Source organism: Triplophysa rosa, linkage group LG13, assembly GCF_024868665.1.
Source record: "Triplophysa rosa linkage group LG13, Trosa_1v2, whole genome shotgun sequence".
Classification (NCBI taxonomy): domain Eukaryota; kingdom Metazoa; phylum Chordata; class Actinopteri; order Cypriniformes; family Nemacheilidae; genus Triplophysa; species Triplophysa rosa.
In genome coordinates this window covers 7,159,577-7,178,706 of record NC_079902.1, presented here as the reverse complement: position 1 = coordinate 7,178,706, position 19,130 = coordinate 7,159,577, and the positions used below count along the sequence as shown (strand labels likewise).

The following is a 19,130-nucleotide window of genomic DNA, read 5'->3' as shown; positions in this document are numbered from 1 at the left end:
GTCATTACAAACACCCTAAGTCTCATTTAAGCTCAAGTGCTCATAAGTAAACCAAACTCCTTCAAAAGGGTCTCTTCAAATAACAGATAAATAAAATAATGTTAAGTAGAATTAAAAAGTCAAAGCCTTTTTGCACTGGACATGCTGGTTTGGGCCTCATGCCAGCTGCAGTCATGTCCTCATTTCACATACACGGTTAGCCCTTACCTGCCATTTCTACAGTAATATATTGGCAACACTGTTGCCACTAGTTACTGAGTGTTGTAAACTACTGCAATGGCTGTTTGAAGATACATTATTAAAGAATCTATTAACGCACTTAAGTCACACAGTCTTAGATGACCAAGTGTAAATAACAGATGAACACAATAAATCTGTCAAGATTTCACCAGAGGAGAATTAAACACAAACATCAATAACATCTTCACATATTACAGACACCACTTTCACTTTATTCTGTCATCTGTGTAAGATCTTATTGAGATTTAACTCTAGTTCATAGTGGTTCAATTAGCTATGTTTTAAGTCACCATTATGGCGATCAGTGTTTGCTTTGGTTGGACTCTTTGACTTTCTTGTAGCTTTAAAATGTACACTTTTACCGCAACTTTATGTTTGCTTAGTAACTGAAGATACATCTGAAAGAATTCAATCATTAAATAATAATAATATAGCATTTAAGATTTATTAAGATTGTTTGGTAAAGTGATTACATGTTATAATGGAAAGATCTCTGTCAGAAAATCTTTCTTTGCAATTGAGACACAGTTAGACACTTGACATACAAACCTCATCAATGATGACAAACAATCATGAATGAGTTTTGTACTATGTACCCAGCATGCATTGCAGCATGAAGCTGTTCAGTTGATTGTCACCATTGTTGAGATTCATATGTGGATGGTTTATTTCTCTGTGTCCGACTCATTCTATAGGTTAATATTTTGTCTTTTGAACTTTTGAAAATTGAAATACTATACATTCTTTTTACTGGTGTACATCACTTCATGGCAATAGTCCCACATATGGTCAAATTTTGAGAAAACATGTTTAGAGCACATTTAGGAAGAGTTAGTTTTTAAAATAAGAGCTATAGATGTGTGACCTACAGTAACTAGCTGGCAACAGTGTTGCCAATATATTACTGTAGAAATAGCGGGTAAGGGCTAACCGTGTATAAACCGCCAGCGATTGACATCTACCTGATACTGCACTCATATTCACATAAAGAAGCCATGTTGACAAGTTTTTGTAAGTTAGGGCAAAATCCACAAGATTGTAGTACCTTCATTGCCCTGTAAATGGCGATATTAATTATAAGATAGGTGTCATGCAAAATGTAATGTGTAATTGCATTAGTCATTACAAATGTAGTGGAGTAAAGAGTACATATACTTGTTCAAAAATGTAGTTAAGTAGAGAGTAAAAGTTGCTAATATCTTTAATACGCAGTACAACTACAAAGTAGCCAAAAAGATACTTAAGTAAAGTAACTAAGTACATTTACTCCAATACTTTACACCCGACTGAATACGTACACCTGTGTCTCGTTCCAGCAAGTGGCGTGGGGAGAGATAAAAGCCACTGATGGAGAGTCGTTGGAGGGAGAGAGATCGGGACTACTGCTGCTGAACAGGCGAGGAGAACGGACGAGAACCCGGAAGTGAACCGGAGAAGGATTAAGCTGACCTTTGGGAAGCGGACAGATAAGAGGCGTGAGAGACGCCAGTGTGACTTTGTGTATGTGTGCTGTGGAAATAAAAAGGCTTCTGGCCAGCAGTAGTGATCCCTGATTCCAGCCTCTTCCTTCCTACTCTGTGTGTTATTCTTGTTACAGTGGTGCCGAAACCCGGGATGGAAGGAAGCAGGAGTGCCGCGGCCGGTGGGATGAATCCGCCGACCTCGCCGTTTGCGGAGGTGATTACGTCCCTTGCGGTCCTCCACCAGGAACAACACCGGGCCCTGTTACAGCTGCGGGGGAACCGCCGACTGCGTGAAATGATCCAGGCAGTTCAACACCGACTGGGCGCGTACTGCGGACAGTCGCGCTGTCATGGTGACAGAGTTGAGTTCCATACCAAGATAGAGGATGCTCTGCACAGGGGAGAGCATGCTCTTCTCTCGGTTGACCTGTAGTCCCAATCGATCTAGGTGCCGGAGCACCAGGTCCCTGTGTGCACACAACAGATCTCGCGAGTGAGCCAAGATAAGCCAGTCATCGAGATAGTTGAGTACCCGCACACCTCTCCCCCTGAGGGGAGAGAGGGCGGCCTCAAAGGGCGATGACGAGGGAGAATCGAGACATGAAAGTAAGCGTCCTTCAGGTCAATTGCCAAGAACCAATCCTGACATCTGACGGATGCCAGGATGCGCTTCTGCGTGAGCATCCTGAACGGCAGCTTGTGCAGGTACCGTAGTATGGGAGCATCCCGGCCTCTGACCGAGGTGACGAGGATGCCCCGAAACTTGGGCGGGTTTCTGGCGAACTGGATCGCGTAGCCGAGACGGATCGTCCTTCTTAGCCATCGTGACGGTGTGGGAAACTCGAGCCAAGCTCCCAGGGACCGTGACAGGGGGACTAAGGGAATGATCTGCTTCATCGACCCCCCAGGGGGTGGTTCGATGGCTGGCAGTGCGGGTCTCTCGGTGGGGGCGGGCCCCCGGGAAGAAGACTGGCTCTGCTGATTTGCCTGCCTGGCGATGCAGGCCCCCGCACCGTCGATTTGAGAGTGCTGAGGGCTGCAAAATACATTCGATGTTGCGCCTCGCCAAGACGCAACGTCGAGTGGCCGAACACCGTCTGACAGAGGGTGAGAGCGGCTGTGAAGAACACCCAGGGAGATAGGAAACTCTTTTCGTGAAAAAGTGGGCGCTAGGCCGCCCGACACAGGGCCCGCGCGGTCACCTTGGTCGCACTTAGAGCGAGGTCGGTGGCGGTGCGGAGTTCCTGCATTAACCCCGGGTCGGTCTTACCCTCGTGGATCTCTTTCAACGCCTTGGCCTGATGGACCTGCAGGATGGCCATGGCGTGGAGAGAGGAGGCAGCATGGCCCGCGGCAGTGTAGGCCTTCGACACCAGCGATGCCGAAGTCCTACACGCTTTGGACGGGAGTTTCGGTCGACCTCTCCAGGTGGACGCCGCCTGGGGGCACAGGTGCACCGCGACTGCACGTTCCACCTGGGGCACGTCGACGTAACCCCTAGCCGCCCCACCATCGAGGGAAGAGAGAGCGACGGAACCGGTTTGACGTGTACGCACCGAAAAGGGGGCGTTCCACGTCTTCGCCAGTTCCTCATGCACTTCCGGGAAAAATGGAACCGGGGTTGGGCGCGGCTTGGAGTCGCGCTCAGAACCCAAGAACCACGTATCCAACCGTGAGCGCTGGGGGAGAGGCACCGGAGTACACTCTAACCCAATGCACACGGCGGCCCGGGAAAGCATGGCCGACATCTCGACATCCGCCTCCTCCTGAGCTCGTCCCCCCCTAGGGGGGAGCTGCAGAGAGTCGTCGGGATCGGATGCCAGCAATTCGCTCTCCGATGCTGCGATGGACATCTCATCCTCATCACGCATCGTATCCGACTGCGTGAAGGAGGACGCTGACGGTGTGGCACCGCCAGCTAGGGAACAATGAGGCGAGCGAGACGGGGTGCGAGCGGTCCGCGAGCACTTGGCTGACGGATTAGCGCTCGCAGAAATCCCCATATCACCCTCGCCTTGGCGGACGGAATGGCCTTAGCCACAACGTCGAGAGACCGACAGAAAGGGAACTGCTTTTTATCACCACGTTAATTAACATTATATGTTTGTCCCATCCAGTGTTGGGTGTAACTAGTTACTAAGTAATTAGTTACTGTAATTTAATTACTTTTGATGTAATTAAACTAAATACTTTGTGTAATATACAGTATGTGTGTGCAGAAGAGGAATGGACATCAAAATTCAAAGTCTAACTTTAAAATCTGTGCTTTAATGTATAATTCTCACATTTGTAATACTTTGGTCAGTTAATAAGAGTACTTTATGAAGTTTAATATTATTTATTTGAATGAATTAACAGAGCAGTTTCATGTCTATCCTTGAATCACTTAACAAGCTACTTATAGAAAGTAATTAGTAATAAGTAACTAAATACTTTTTGGAGTAATTTGTACAGTAATCTAATACATATCTAACACTATCTATATCTAACACTGTTGAATATGTAATTAGTAACTAGTAATTAATTACTTTTTCAGAGTAACTTACTCAACACTGGTCCCATCGGGTTAGAAATACTACATTCTCACTTGGGCCACTAGAACACTTGGGCCAAAAACAGGAAATATGTGATGAAAGTAGTCAAGTGCAAAGACCGCAAGTGGGGTTTTTGGATTCAGCCTACGATGAGGTTAAGAACAAATTCATGTGCATGCGTTGTGAATTAGGCGGAAAGTTTTCGCGAGAAGTTCAAATGTGAAAATCTACGCAATTTGTAGTGAATGAAACCAATGTGTTCTTCTGCAATGCTGAGGTATATTAAGGTACAACTAAAACTGCAGTTCATGGTTGAGGTTATTTAAAGCTGCTGTATTTTTAGCTCACTGGCTTTTTTCTTTTAGCACTTTTTGCATTACCAGTGAAATATTTATAACAGTCCCGGGCTCTAAGCTAAAACCTCTTAACCTTGCACATACAGAAAAAAGCTGCACATGAGAATAAATCCAGCCCAGAGATCAGCAAAACAATGCCCACACCATTCAATCATTGCCATCAGAAGGCTGTAACTGGGTTGTTCTACATCCTGTGATGGGGCGTTGTAGGCAGGGAGATATAATATTCTTAGACAGCAATAGCCATGGGGGAAGTGCTGTGATCTGCGGAGTGCTGGACGAGAGGGTGCTGTCTTCAAATCTGACACACCGCAGCCGAAAAAAGTGCATCCCAATTGGCTTTGCTCCAGGACCTATTTTACATCGGTGACCCACACAGTACACAGTACCAGAATTACGTATTGCACAAAAGTAAACAAAAACACGTAAAATCAAGCATTCAAATGCATCAGTTTAATTGTTGGTTGTTAATATATTGTAATATAAATATATTGATATCTTCTGAATTGTGAAAGTAATTTGCACAATTCATACTTTCACAAATCTGTATTTAATGTGATCTAGGTTANATATTGTAATATAAATATATTGATATCTTCTGAATTGTGAAAGTAATTTGCACAATTCATACTTTCACAAATCTGTATTTAATGTGATCTAGGTTTTTTTTTTATTACACGGCTCGTTGGAATGCTTGATTCTGATTGGCAAATCGCGACATTTGCAGGTTCATTAATCCCAGATAACAACCTCTCAAAACTAATAACACACGGTAACCCGGATGCAGCAAATCATTTTGACAGGTTTTTTGACAAACTAAATATAAATATGTCTTTTAAAAACATATTGACATTATATTTACAAATGATAACCAAATTGCCTGTTTGTGACATTTGAACGTCGTTTCTTACCTTAAAACCGAAAGTAAACGGCTTTTCCTCACAGAAGGTCTGCAATCGGTAAAAATGAGCTAATAAAATATTTAAAATTCACATTTCATGTTGTTTTTTCTCATGTGCCAAGTAGCCGTGTAATAAGCGGGATAATGTACAAGCAGCCGGCTGTTATCGCAAAATATTATAAGCCCCTTCAGTGTGATACAAGACCCTCCGCTTCGTGTCGGGTCCTGATCACACTGTCCGGGATTATTTTTAAATTTGTTAATTTCATTTACAGTATTGATTTTTCTATACCAAGTGGATCATGATATTGCATGATTGCATCAAAACACCCAACGCACGACAAGTCGTACACTAAAACATTTTTTTTATTGTAGTTCACCCAAAACTTTAAATTCTGTCATCATCATTTACACTCACCTTTTGGTCATTTCAAACCTGTTTGACTTTCTTAGAAAGTTGTTAACCGAACAGCAATGGTCCCCATTCACTTCTATTGTATGGACACAAAACCAATGCAAGTGAATGGGTACCATGGATGTGTGCTTGACAGCATTTTTCAAAATATCTTTTTTTGTGGAAATAAAGAAAGTGATACAGGTTTGAAATTCCAAGCGAGTGAGTAAATGATGATAGAATTTTCATTTTTGGGTGTACTATCACTCTAATTGATCACTCTGGCCTTCAGAACGATAACGGCAAATTCGCCCCTTTACCTTAACTCACTGCTCCAGGTCTACATCCCCTCCAGTCATCTTCAGTCTGAAAATGAGCAACGCCTGGTTGTTCCATCACAGCGAGGCACCAAATCGCTTGCAAAAACCTTTACTCATTCGGTTCCCCTGGTAGAATGTACTACTAGCCTCCACCCGAACTGCAGCATCTTTCACAACTTTCAAAAAAGAGCTCAAAACATACCTGTTCCGCATTTATTTGACTTACCAATAACTCTGACTGTCTGTCTGTCTTTGTCAAAAAAAAAAATGTTGTTCATCTTCTCCGTTGCTTCCTCCAGCTTTAATCCTCCTAGTAGCAAGGCCTTGTAAACTAACCGTACTGTTTGGCGTGTGTTGACAAAATGTTTATATGCTCTCCTACTTGGAAATCGCTTTGGATAAAAGCGTCTGCCAAATGAATAAACGTAAATGTAATTTACTTATTGTGTTAATACAAATGATTTGTCAAATCTATTAGTTTTGACAAAATTATAAAAGTTATTTCAACTTTTGGGAGTCCGTACAACTCGAAAAAACCCATGCAAAAAAGAAACTTAAAAAGATGAGTTGAGATGTTTGTGGCAATTTTATGAGGTGGCCTATTTGTATGAGTTTGTACTATCTCATATGTACCTTTAGTATGATTTGCTTTCGAGCCATTGACAGTTAGGCTTAAGGTTTTGAAATTGTTTTTTTCTACGAATCAATATTTTCATATAATTCACCTTCTACAAATTCATACAAATCATAAAATAGTTAAGAAGTCCCTTGAGGCTGAAATACTGTAGACTTTCATTGTATGCACAATTACGTCCTTGACAAATGATATTGCACAGCAAAACTGTAATTTACTGTTTTATTTGACCAAAACTTCATTTTTTTAAGTTTTACGGAAATGTACTGTTTTATTTGAGCAAAATTTCACTTTTTTTTTTTACGGAAATTTACTTTATTTGATCAAAATTTCAATATTTTTTTAAAATGCTGTTACAAATGTGATATTAAAGATATAAACTGCACATGTACAAGTTGGGTGTGAATAACATGAAAAACGTAATATTACAGGTTGCCAGAATACTACCATTCTTTATGGGTATTTTTTTTACTGTGTGACCTTTCCCTCGTTTTTAAAGGTAATAAACATATCTATGTGCTAACCAAAATATACACAGAGTTACAGTAAAATGCAGTTTATTCTTTTTGATTTTCAACAAGTACTTACTAATTATGTAATGTATTATATTTTCCCCAAGCTTGCCCTATTGGAATCCATCCTCGGCCTTTTGCAGCTGGATGCATTTCAATTTCTTTGACTTCGTAAGATTGAATGATTACAGTATTTGTCAGAACATCACATGTGTAAGTAAAGACACATCTTCCGAGGACTGTTTTAGACGCTCTTATTCCCCAGCTGTTAAGAGAATGAATAAAGTGATTGTTTCATACAACACCTGCTCAAGGGCTTTGAAGGCGAGATAAAGGGATTTCCCATAATGACACTATCTGAAATAAAAAGACTGCTTCACTCCAGCCTCCAGAGAACTGCAGTCACTGCCTGCACAAATATAACTCCTTTTGTGTTGCGTTTTAGCTGACAGATGGATTTCCTTGGTGTAAACATGTACTCCTTTCATCATAACGTGTTGTTTATTCGTATGCAGGATAATTAAAATGTGTGGTCTCGCCACACCGACGCAAAGCAGAAGAGAAAACTTCAGTTTACAAGCTATTCGTGTGCATGACTATATCTTCTAGACATATTCTCACCGATACGAATCAATAGTTTATTTATCTTACAGGCTATAACACTTTTCATTTTCAATGCAACATTCAGATTCAGCCAGCCTCTCATTTTGAGTAAACATGTTTTTGTAAAGCTTTGTGAAGAGGAAAATGCAAAGGCTGAAATTTGTTTATCTCACGCTGGTTTCGCTCTACGCTCTGCTGAGCAGAGAGAAGGCCGAGCCACTGGTCATGTTGGCAGGTGTGTGGACTGTGGAGCTCATCGCAGCGGCATCGGCTGGCTTCTCTTCCTCCCCATCAGAGCCATTGTGCTCATTGTCAATCATTCCTGCTTTGAACAATTACTGCCGTTTATCACACTTCAGACTCACCTTGCATATTCTCAGTAAACACTGCGGACTACGGTTTTGTTCCTCTGATGGAAGTCTACTAAACAACTACAGGTATACGGGTGATTCGTACGTAGCTGCAGCATTGAGCATCTGCACGAGATCTAGTCGAGTGATTTAAAATACACATGGGGATCGATGGCAGGGTGGCAATGGCATTGTGGTCATATTTCTTTTTGTCAGATTTATAAAATGAAAAAATCTTTGTGCAGAGCTTGTTGAGTTTGGAAAGTAGGCTACTGTACACATTGTTATATAATGTATAAAATAATTGCTTTAAATAGTTTGAAAACGAGGTTTACATTTTTTCTAATTCAAAAATGTCTCAGATTTATTTGTTGTTATTACACGTGTGTTATAAATGGACTGCCTTGCTGTTATTTTCTTAAGAAATTGCTACATCTAGTGGACATGGTCAGTATATCAACACTGCAGGATCAACAGTGCATGTTGTCACTTATTTTTGGCACAAGGTCACCAAGACAAACAAAACACCTACACATAGCATCTACGAGAAAAATAAAATGGAAATCTGGAAGTGGCAGCCGCTGAAAGCCAATAATGCTTTGAAGCCATTTCAAAGTACAGTGTTTTTCAGAAGAGGAACTTTGAAAAACCAAGACCAAAATTATATCTTTGGTCTGTATTTAGTCACAGATTATTGACTACTGTAAAAACACCTTATCTAATGTTATCAGACATGCTTGGATTCTCAAAAAAAAAAAATCAAGCACAGTGACTGCTGAAATGCATTTTAAATATATTATCTACATACAGTAATGGTAAATGATAAAAAAGTATTTACGGTCAGTGAGAGGCAATTTAATGACTCTTATTTTTCCCTTCAGAGGATAAGTTCTGAATAAAAACAACCATAAAAAAGAAAAAAAGAATCAAACCACCTTCGTAGACCTACCCGGTTGCGGTCGCTAAGGATGAAAGCTTTCCACTAAGTGGATTGAACAGTCGGAAAAACTTGGCACGAAGATCTTTCAGTTTTAACTAAGGAGTCAAACTGGTCGCATGAGCCAGAAGTAAATTCTTGTACTACAAAAGATCTGTTATCAAACTAATGTTGCTGCTTGTTTTAAAAACAAAGGAATTGTAATGGAGTTTGAAATAACTGCTAATTGTAATGTAGTTTAAGAGAAACGAGAAACAGTTAGTCAGTGCCAAACAATGTTACAGTCAAGTGAGCAAAAGAAGGTGAAGCCAGTCATGTAATGTTATGTGCATGTGTGTTCAGCATACACCATTTCACACTGGTGGAGTTAAACCAAGCTATGGACGATTAGGAAAGGGTCCGGTTGACATAGAGCTTGGCATTCGACAACAGTTAAAGCTCTGATCCACATCACAACACAAAGGCAATGGTATTTTTAAAAGGGGTAGACAAGACAGGGAAGGCAAACACCTATCTGTTAACTGTAACAGAAAAGCAAAGAACATCCTAAGAATATGCGATTGATCAAATTGGGCTATTTTGTATTTGTAATTTTGCCAATGTAACAAAATAGATGGTTTAATGAAACGCCAGCTGTACATCAAACGCTGAAATCAATCATAAATTTGACATAACACTGGACTAGGATCATTAGAGAATGCAACAGGTCAACACATTCCTCTGTTGTAGCACACAGAGAGATTTACGAACTGACATGGCTGACCCGGTGTTTTCATGCGTCACGTAATGACACCCTTTAATTAACTTTCCTGGGACCACCAGCATGAAGAGCCACACGGGTCAACCTGAACATTTCCACTGATTATAAGCACGAACGCATAAAAGCCTCTTTTCAAGAGCTCAATTTAAAAAGCATTAGCCATGCGGGAGATTTAATTGTGAGCCGATCTCCTTCCCTACAAATTTTCCCTAAAACAACCACACCTCACAAATCCAAGCAAAACAGTTTAATCTTAATAGTTTTCTTCTAAAATTTCAATTAGGTTATAAAAATTGGCTTTCATTGTATATTACTCTGTTTATGCATTTAAATCAAAAGGATTTATAAATCATTTCAATTTTTACATTGCCAAAAAGTGCAAAGCGTAATTTTAGATTATGCTACATTTGATTTTCATAAACACATTGCAGTTTGGAATGATCAAACAAATGCATTTTATCTTAAGACTACAGGGGTAAAATATGTATTAAGTCATTATGACTTTTGTGAACAATTAAAATTGATTTTGCTTCACTTGTGTTCATTGGGTCTCAAAATAGCAGTTGAGTACACTTGGATCTTCTTTAGTCTATCTTAAGAAATACTAAAAATGTTTATTTTGTATATTAAGTACAAAAGTGGTGCATAAAAATAGAGCGCTTTAAGTACATTTAAGTGTATTATTGTGCACTTTTTTCATCTGGGTTGACAAGATACAAAAAAATAGTGAAATTAAATGGAACAAAAATGTCCAAATAGCAAATTTCAAACCACTCTCTCTTCTGCCTCCAAAGCACACTGTTTGCATATGAAAGACAATCATATGTATAAACTAACTCGAATCATATATAAACTCTCTTATCCTTACACCTCAGTCACCGCCATTTAACATTTAGAAAATGTCAGTATGTCCAGCAGATGAACCAGGGGTATTTGTGTTCTTTGTGTCTCAAACATGCTAGAATAATTCATGTCGATACTCTAGACGGGACCCATCTTTTGAGAGAGGGCATATACTGTAGCCCACTGGTGTCGAGTATATTCCAACAGGTGGAATGGGCAGCATATGTCTGTGTAATGGAAATGACTGTCCACAGAACAGTGCTGCCGTCTGGGCTTGCGTACAAAGTTGGAACGGCAGAGTGAGGCCGGGATGCAGAATAGGTTTGGTGGTCATTTTGAGCCTTTCAAGCTCTGCTTCCTGCAGACGCTTGGCCTTCGCCCTGCGGTTCTGGAACCAGATCTTCACCTGCGTCTCGGTCAGGCTGAGAGAACTGGAAAATTCAGCACGTTCTGCTATAGACAGGTATTGCTTCTGACGAAACCTCCGCTCGAGGGCCAATAGCTGAGTGGTGGTGAAAGGGGTTCGAGGTTTACGGTTTGTCTTGTGTTTCCTGAGAGAGCATGTTGCGGGACTCTGTGCGCCTATAAAATGAGTACATTAGTTAGCTCATAAACTCTTCGTTCCATATAATAAAAGCTTGAAACAGACTTTAAATGGTTTTTACACTGTAGGATAGCTTTATTAAATAAATCTTTGTCATTTCTCAAGCACATACCGTGCGCTGTAGGCCTACACCCTAAAAACTCTGGGTCATTTTCATCCCTTTGGTTGGGCCAAACAAAGGGACGAACCTAATTTTTGGGTTAAATTAACCTAGATGATTTTCATATTTGACCAATCGGTTGAAACAATCCAGACTTTTAGGCTAAAACAACCCAGCATGGGTTAAACTTTTTGACCCAACCAAAACTGGTTGAACTTTTTTTTTGAAGAAAATTGACTTTACAAGTCACTTGAATTCAAATTATATTAAACTAAATTAACTATCTAGTTGCATTTTATAAATTATAACTAAATTTAGTATAACTAAATAATTTAAGACAGTTTATGAGCTGAAGTTTTTAATTTTTTTACAGCAGACCAATTAAAAAAATGTTTTTTGTTAAACTTACTTCAACTCTAAGAATTAAGTAAGAATTCAAATTTATTCTCAAGCAAAAATAAAGGAGTAATTCTGAATCACATTTTTCTTGATATAATTTTTCAATATTTATAAAACATGATTAAAAAACTATTTAAGGAGTAAACAATGATATGGATATTTACGTGGTGGCGTTGATAATCCAGGTTTATTAATCCAGGATGCAGACTCCTCTTTAACAGAAACACAGTGCTCAGAAAAGTCCACTGATCGATCGTCCTGATTTATAATGCATGTCTTCCGGATCGTTTCCTGACAGCTTGACTCATTTCTTACTTCTTTCTTCGACATAAGAGCTTCAACGCTGAACGGGAGACGTGACGCGCGGATTGCGCGCTCGGCCGGTGGTGAAAGTGAACCGCGATCATCACCATCGTCATTATCAGAGGACACTTTACCATTAAAATGAGCCGAAATCATGCCGATAAAAAACAAATATATTCCACATTGACACGGATGGGAAAGGCGTTAACCTGCAGACGCGCTCTCTCTACTTTAACACTGAACAAAAAGTTGCAGAAAGTTACAAGACCATCCAAAGTTTGAGCCAATCATCGCACAGCCGGCAGGCTGTGCATAAAAACCTAGCGAGTCACCTACTTAGACAGCACTTTTGGGCATCTATGGCTCGTCACCAACTGGAGCCTACGATGTTAAAAATGCTGTCAAAATAGGAACCTTGATAGATTTTGAGACAGAGTGTGTGTGTGTAGGGAGGTAAACGTGTGGTTGTTTTATCAGGAAGAGATCTGTAGCGAAGCTATTGAGCTGCTTGGATAAAGGGATTACGTTAAAACAATAATATAGTGTTCATATACAGAGGAAATATGTCAAGATAAGACTATATTTTAAGTTTTCAAAAGACTTGCTGCTTTAATAATTAGTTAATAAGCAACAATAAATTGTTTCCACACCATTAGATTTTTACTTGTAAAATTAATGACAGCATGTGATATAATTATAAGATTATAAGATTTATTTTATACATAACACTCTACATCATTCCTCTTGATTTTTCATTCAAATATTTACAGGCTGATGCACATAGGTTTTCTAATAAGGCAAAGGAGACATGTTGCATTGCATTGTTACCTAAATATCACAGCAACCAATATGATTGATAAGGGTGCACAATGTTCGTCTCACAAATCGAATGTAACATTAATTTGGAGGGGAACGAAGGCTTTGGGCTAGGATGTAAATTACAGTAATTATATTGTTGCTACTATTAACACCTTGTAATTAGACCCCTGGAATCCGGTTCTTTTTACCAGGATTTAACTGTAATACCGGAAAATTGCTACCCTCACAAAGCGCATGGCGCCCACTCTTAGCCAGAGTCTGTCAATTTAAAGGCTGTGAACACTTCTCTGTTTGTCAAGCAGGAGATCATAAATTCTGACAGCTGTATGCTGTCATGCCGCATGCACTGTAACGACAGTAAAACAAATTTACTGTAAAAAAAATCTAGGGATTTTCGAAAACGCATTTAAAACTGGACCCTGCAAATGTCAAGTTTATCTAAAAAGTTGAACTAAACTAACCAAACGCGTAACTTCCCTTTTCCCGTTGCAGGATTTGCAACGCACTGGGGTAATTATTTGATTCCTAGAGAATGCAGAACTACAAGTTAGTCCTGTCAAAACTAACACTTAAGTGTCTCCACCAAGTCTGGGCTCCTGCACCATTATTACAGCACTTCAGAGAAGTCATGCTCTGTAATTGTGACAGGTTTAATTCTGTGGCCATGACCTTGACTTATGGCTTCATTAAGCTTGAATGAATCACTGTGTTCACATCACTTGTGTTCTGCGCTTAAATGCTTTGGGAATCATTTTAGTATTTATCGTTACATATCCCTCTATGTATAATAACACTGATTAGCAGAGGTGTTAAAAAAAAATCAGAGTAATTTGTGTTCCTTCAGAGTCATTTAACTTAATAAAGGAGAAAATATGAGTGGATGAAAAAATGCAATTCAAGGAAGAGAGAGCACTGCAGTGCTTCTGCCAACGCTGTCACAATGTGCAGGGTCAACACTGGAGGAAAGTTTTAAGAAATAATCCTTGACAGGATTTGGCTGCTGTGGCCTGTGGACACTGTAGACAGAGCAGATTGTCATATCGTGCAAAAGGAAAGATTGTTATTCGAAAGGTACAAGGAGCATGGGAAAACTCTGGTGGATCTGGTGGATTGTAACAAAAGGCGCATTTGAAGAAACTGTTCAAATAATGGGTGATTATGTCTTCATTAAAGTAGAGAAACCGATTAAGCCATAAATGTCCCAAATGTTGACATGAACTAGTCTTGCTACCGCATTTAATGCTCCCAAAAACTTCACAATTCGCCCATCGTGACTGTTGCTTATAAACATGGCTTAAACTAAAACCAAAGCATGACAAAATAAAACACTATAAACTCGGAATGAAATTTATTTTACAGATTGGCTCCTTTACTAAAGGTCTTTAGGCTTTTATAACATACAGTATAGTAGTTTCACTTTTTAAATGGAGTTAGTGAGCAAAATGATAAAGAAACCATGACCATGTAAAAGGGCGAAAATTAAACTGCTTTTCCAGTCCGAGGGTGGGAAAATGTTCAGAAGTGAAGAGTAACAAAACACTGTATTCTTTTAGAGAGTCCACAGGATAATGGAGCGTATTATTAATACCTTTCTCATAATGCTTTTTGGTTACTTTGGCTCATAATTCCACAACTCGTTCCAAGTGAAAGACAAAGAAATCACAGAGAAAGCACTTTTGTAACAGCAGTTTTGAACTTGAAGTCGAACAATTTCAAGTATATTATGCACTTCAGTTGAGTTGCTCAAATTGGATTTCATGTTACAATGGTTTTAGGAGAGTTCTAAACTGTGTCTGACTTTTCTGAGCAATAAATCTCGTAACCACAAAAGTTATTCTGGTAACCTACACTTGTACCCGATTCATTGCCAAATTATTATTATTTGAATTTATTTTTCATTGCATATCAAAACATTATTTTGTCAGAAATAAAAATCCTGAAAATATGAATTATATTTAATCATAGAAACCATAAGTAAGAAAACTTGAAATTCTACAAATACAGTACGCAGAAGATGTGAATGTGATTCAAATCAGCCAAATGAAATTGGAGCCCATAACAATTTTACTGTTCAGTGCTCTAAAACAGCTCATTTCTCTTGGTTAAACTACACTGAAATGTAAGCAGACCATTATGCACAATTCAGGTCCCCAGAGACGAAGCATTCGATGCAGCCCACGACCCCACTTTTAGGGTTGAACTGCACTACGAGAATATTCGGCTCGTAGATGTAACACACTACCACATTTGACCCCATTTTTCTGATTGCAGAAAAACAACGTAACAGATGAGGCCTTTTGCAACATAACGGTCATATTCCATCTCATGGCAAGCAAGAATGAGTTTCAGGACAATTGCACTCTGCTATCATTTGTTTGATTATAACATTTTCCATTAGACCCCAGATGGTGATACATGCCGTTCTAGTCTGTGACTGCACTTGGAATTGTGACCATTTGACTGAGTTCATGGACCAATCGAAGAGTGCACAGTAAGACAAGCGTAATGTTTCCGAGACAGCTGGACTGTCCGTGTCCCTCTTGGCTGTATGGATCCAGGTTCTTATTACACGCATCAGCACTTGCACAATGCAAAATGCTTGAAGGCTTCGCCCTGACACAATTCCATTTCCTCCCGGCAAAATGCAATTATACCTATATACTGGTGGTTAAGATGACAAAACCATTTCTAGTAAAAGGAAGAGTAATAATTTCTTGAGCATCCAGTTTGAAGAATTCTCGATAGATTCTATTCTCGATAGATTCATAATACTGGCCACTGGCGTATACCTCAAAAAGAACCATTTTAACTGTTCCAGGGGTGTCGTTTCATCAATTATGGATACTGTCATTAGGAGAAAACAAGCCACGAGGCAAAGGATGTGCAAATGTGACTTAAGGTGTGAGCAGTAATGTAAGTTCTGAGTCACTGTCATTGTTACCATATGCATCCAACCATATCTAACCTGTGCAAAGGTGAAAGATTCAAAGAAAAAGCAGATGTCATCTCACTAGGGCTTTTTATAGCGTAATGTGTCATTAAACACAAAATATTGGATTTTATTGCCAGAGAAGTGATAGCTTTATGGTAATATAAGCTGGTGAACAGAAAATTCAACCAACCAAAATGAAAATTTGCATTGTATTGATGTTTTATGAGTTCATGGGGACACAAAGCAACGCCAAGCGTGGATATATATTTTTACAAAGCTAGGTATACTAAAATAAAAACAGCGCAGAGCGCACAGATGTAACTAAAATTCGTACAGCTGGAATTGTGTACAGTGCCGTACAATGATGTGGTGTGGTCCATTACTATCTCATCCCCTGAGAGAAAATTTGTGTTTTCCCTGTTAATCTGTACATTATTATGAAAATTACATTAAGCAATGCCTGCTTGTGGCTAAGGAGTCATACCACTGCTAAAGGGAAGGTGTGGTTCTACTTGCTCGGCATGTTTCAACACAAACTCAAATGAGCCTGGTGGTAAAAATAATTACAGCTCAATTCAGTGTTGGAATCCATTTCAAATGTGCAAGGCCCTACTGTCACGCAGTCACAGAGAACTGCGGCGCATTGCTCCGTGCATGCTTACTGCTTTGTTCTGATCTTGGTGAAAGATTTAAGGCAATTTAAATTGACATTTGATATACTCCTATCTTTTTATTGTTGATTTGCAAGCCACAATTGCAGGCATTTATAATTTAACTCGTGTTTAGCTGGTTATTAATTAGCCTGAAACAAAACAACTTTTAGTATTTACTCAAGTTATTGGTCCTATTTTCAACAAGCATGTATACATTCACTGTTGTGAATATTGGGTCAGTTCATCTATCCAGTGACATTTAACTAAAGAACAAAGTAAGGATATACTGTACATGTAATCACCCAGAAGAGTGGCCTTAACTATATACTTTACATTAATGTCTATAATCAAGCAATTTACAGCTTCATTAAAAACACTTGACTTGACAACATGATTAACACATCTCAATTTAAACGTCAGCGAAATTATGTTCTTGACACCCACTTCTTTATATATATATTAGAAAAATGTTAGGCTCCTCTTTAAATGTACAGTCGTGTTCTGTTCTGGTTAAAAATACCTCTTAAAAACCCTTAGCCCAAAATGTTTGTTCTGATGTCGAATCTGCCTTCAAGTTTACATAAATAAAGAACATGGAATTGCTTTGACATTATCAGAGGACACATGATAGTAAAAAGACTTGTCTTGCAAAAGATGGACAAACTGCGCATGCCAATATATTACCTGAAGTCAAAACTATACAGAACAACATTTCATCCTTACAATTGGACGAATTTACTTAAGTTAATTTTCATGCTTAATAGTAGACATATTCTATTAAAAAACATGTTCTATTACTGCAGGTACTAAGAGCATGATTTTTTTAATGTTTAACGTTGATATTTTAAATGTTATACAAATTATATTTAAAAAATCTATAGTGCTAATAGCATTTGTCAAACCATTCAGCCATGCAAGTTGTTTTAAGAAGAACAAATCATTAAACTAATACTTTCTTACATCTTTTACATCTTGCTACTTAATTTTGCCCCCGACTATCTCCTAATTTTGTACCCATGTAACTTGCAACCCCATTTTCTTCTTTAAAGGTCCAGTGTGTAGTTTCTATTGACAAAATGCAATATAATATACATAACTATGTCTTCAGATGTGTATAAAGACCTGATAATGAAGCGTTGTTTTTATTACCTTAGAATGAGCCATTTCTATTTATACACCGCGAGTCTCCTTACATGGAATTCTCCATGTTGTTTCTACAGTAGCCCTAAACAGACAAAGTGCTCTACAGAGCGCGTTTCGTAAATGTTATATCCTTCGGTAAAAAAGTGAAAATGTGACAAGATCTTCGTCCTGTGTCAGCCACAGGACGCTTTGTGCTTTGAAAAGGGAGGGGGAGTGGTGGAGTGAGCTGTTGGTTGGAATTTGTGACCTCACCACTAGATGCCTAGTCAACTAAACTTAAAAATCTTGAAGAATAAACAATATTAAATATACAAGTTTGTTTATTGCACACACAAAAAAAAAGGAAAACCGCTTAAATCTACATTAAACTATGTGACCCAGTCTGTAAAAGGCCAGTCTCAAATTTTACTGAAATTTTGATTTCAACCATGATTCAATCTTTAACATGGCCACACTCAGTCACTCAATATTATAAGGTTACATTTGCACAATGTTTTTTTACATTATGTAGGCCAGGATGATTGAAAAACAGTAAATCACAAAAGGCTTGGGTTTTCACAGACTGGGTGAGATATTAAGGCCCAATCCCAATTCTATTGTCTAACCCTTCACCTACCCCTCGCCCCTTCCCCTTGCCCCTTGAAACAAAGTGGGAAGGGGAAGGGTTACAAATTTTCTGCTAAGAAATGGGACACCACTACTACACTGTTATTGGTCTGCTTGCTCGAGTGAGCAGCCATGTTGGAAATTTCTCTTAGCCCTTCGTTTGAAGTGAGGTCCTGAAAAATCTTAGTTTGAAGGGCTATCTGGCCCTTACCCATACCCCTCCAAACAAAAGAGAATTGAGACACCCCTACCCCTTCATGTGAACGCGCCAAACGGAGGGGTAGGGGAAAGTGTAGGGGTAAGGGATAGAATTGGGATTGGGCCTAAGTTTTAAAAGCTTTTCAAAAATTGCAGACCCCAAAGAAAATCATATAAACTTAATAAAAAGGTTTTTTACCTCCTCCTTGGTTGATGACCTTCATTTTCTAAAGATAAAGCATCTCCTTTCACTGAACATTTGTTGAAAAAATGGCAACTTCTTGGAGTTTTAGGCGGTAACTTTGCCATACAAAATTAGTCTACTAACGTTTATTGCCATTTTAACTTTTTTCAAAATCAATAAAAACTATAAAAATTGGATCCACGATTGCCTTTCATCATCCAACATTTAACGTTTTAAGTTTTTTAATTAAAACAAGTTACAAAATACATGCACTGTAGGCATAATACTGTCACAGACAGATTTAACTGAAAATCAATAAAGTAAAAGGATATATATAATTTA

At 38.9% G+C, this 19,130-nt stretch overlaps 1 protein-coding gene across 1 annotated transcript; it reads right to left on the bottom strand.

Annotated features, from left to right (window-relative positions):
* Positions 1 to 9,563: 9,563 nt before the first annotated feature.
* On the bottom strand, positions 9,564 to 12,477 carry msx2a (muscle segment homeobox 2a). Its single transcript, XM_057349732.1, has 2 exons — positions 12,115 to 12,477; positions 9,564 to 11,429 (listed from the first exon to the last, which is right to left on the bottom strand). The coding sequence occupies exons 1-2, from the start codon at positions 12,407 to 12,409 to the stop codon at positions 10,963 to 10,965; spliced, it is 762 nt and encodes a 253-aa protein (XP_057205715.1). The 5' UTR covers positions 12,410 to 12,477; the 3' UTR covers positions 9,564 to 10,962.
* Between the last annotated feature and the right edge of the window lie 6,653 nt (positions 12,478 to 19,130).

What these genes read in the sequence shown, in the direction of transcription:
- msx2a (XM_057349732.1), bottom strand. Translation starts at nt 12,409, where the DNA reads ATGATTTCGGCTCATTTTAATGGTAAAGTGTCCTCTGATAATGACGAT. An exon ending in TGGATTATCAACGCCACCAC is followed by an intron (nt 11,430 to 12,114) that starts GTAAATATCCAT and finishes CTCATTTTATAG; the next exon opens with GCGCACAGAGTCCCGCAACA.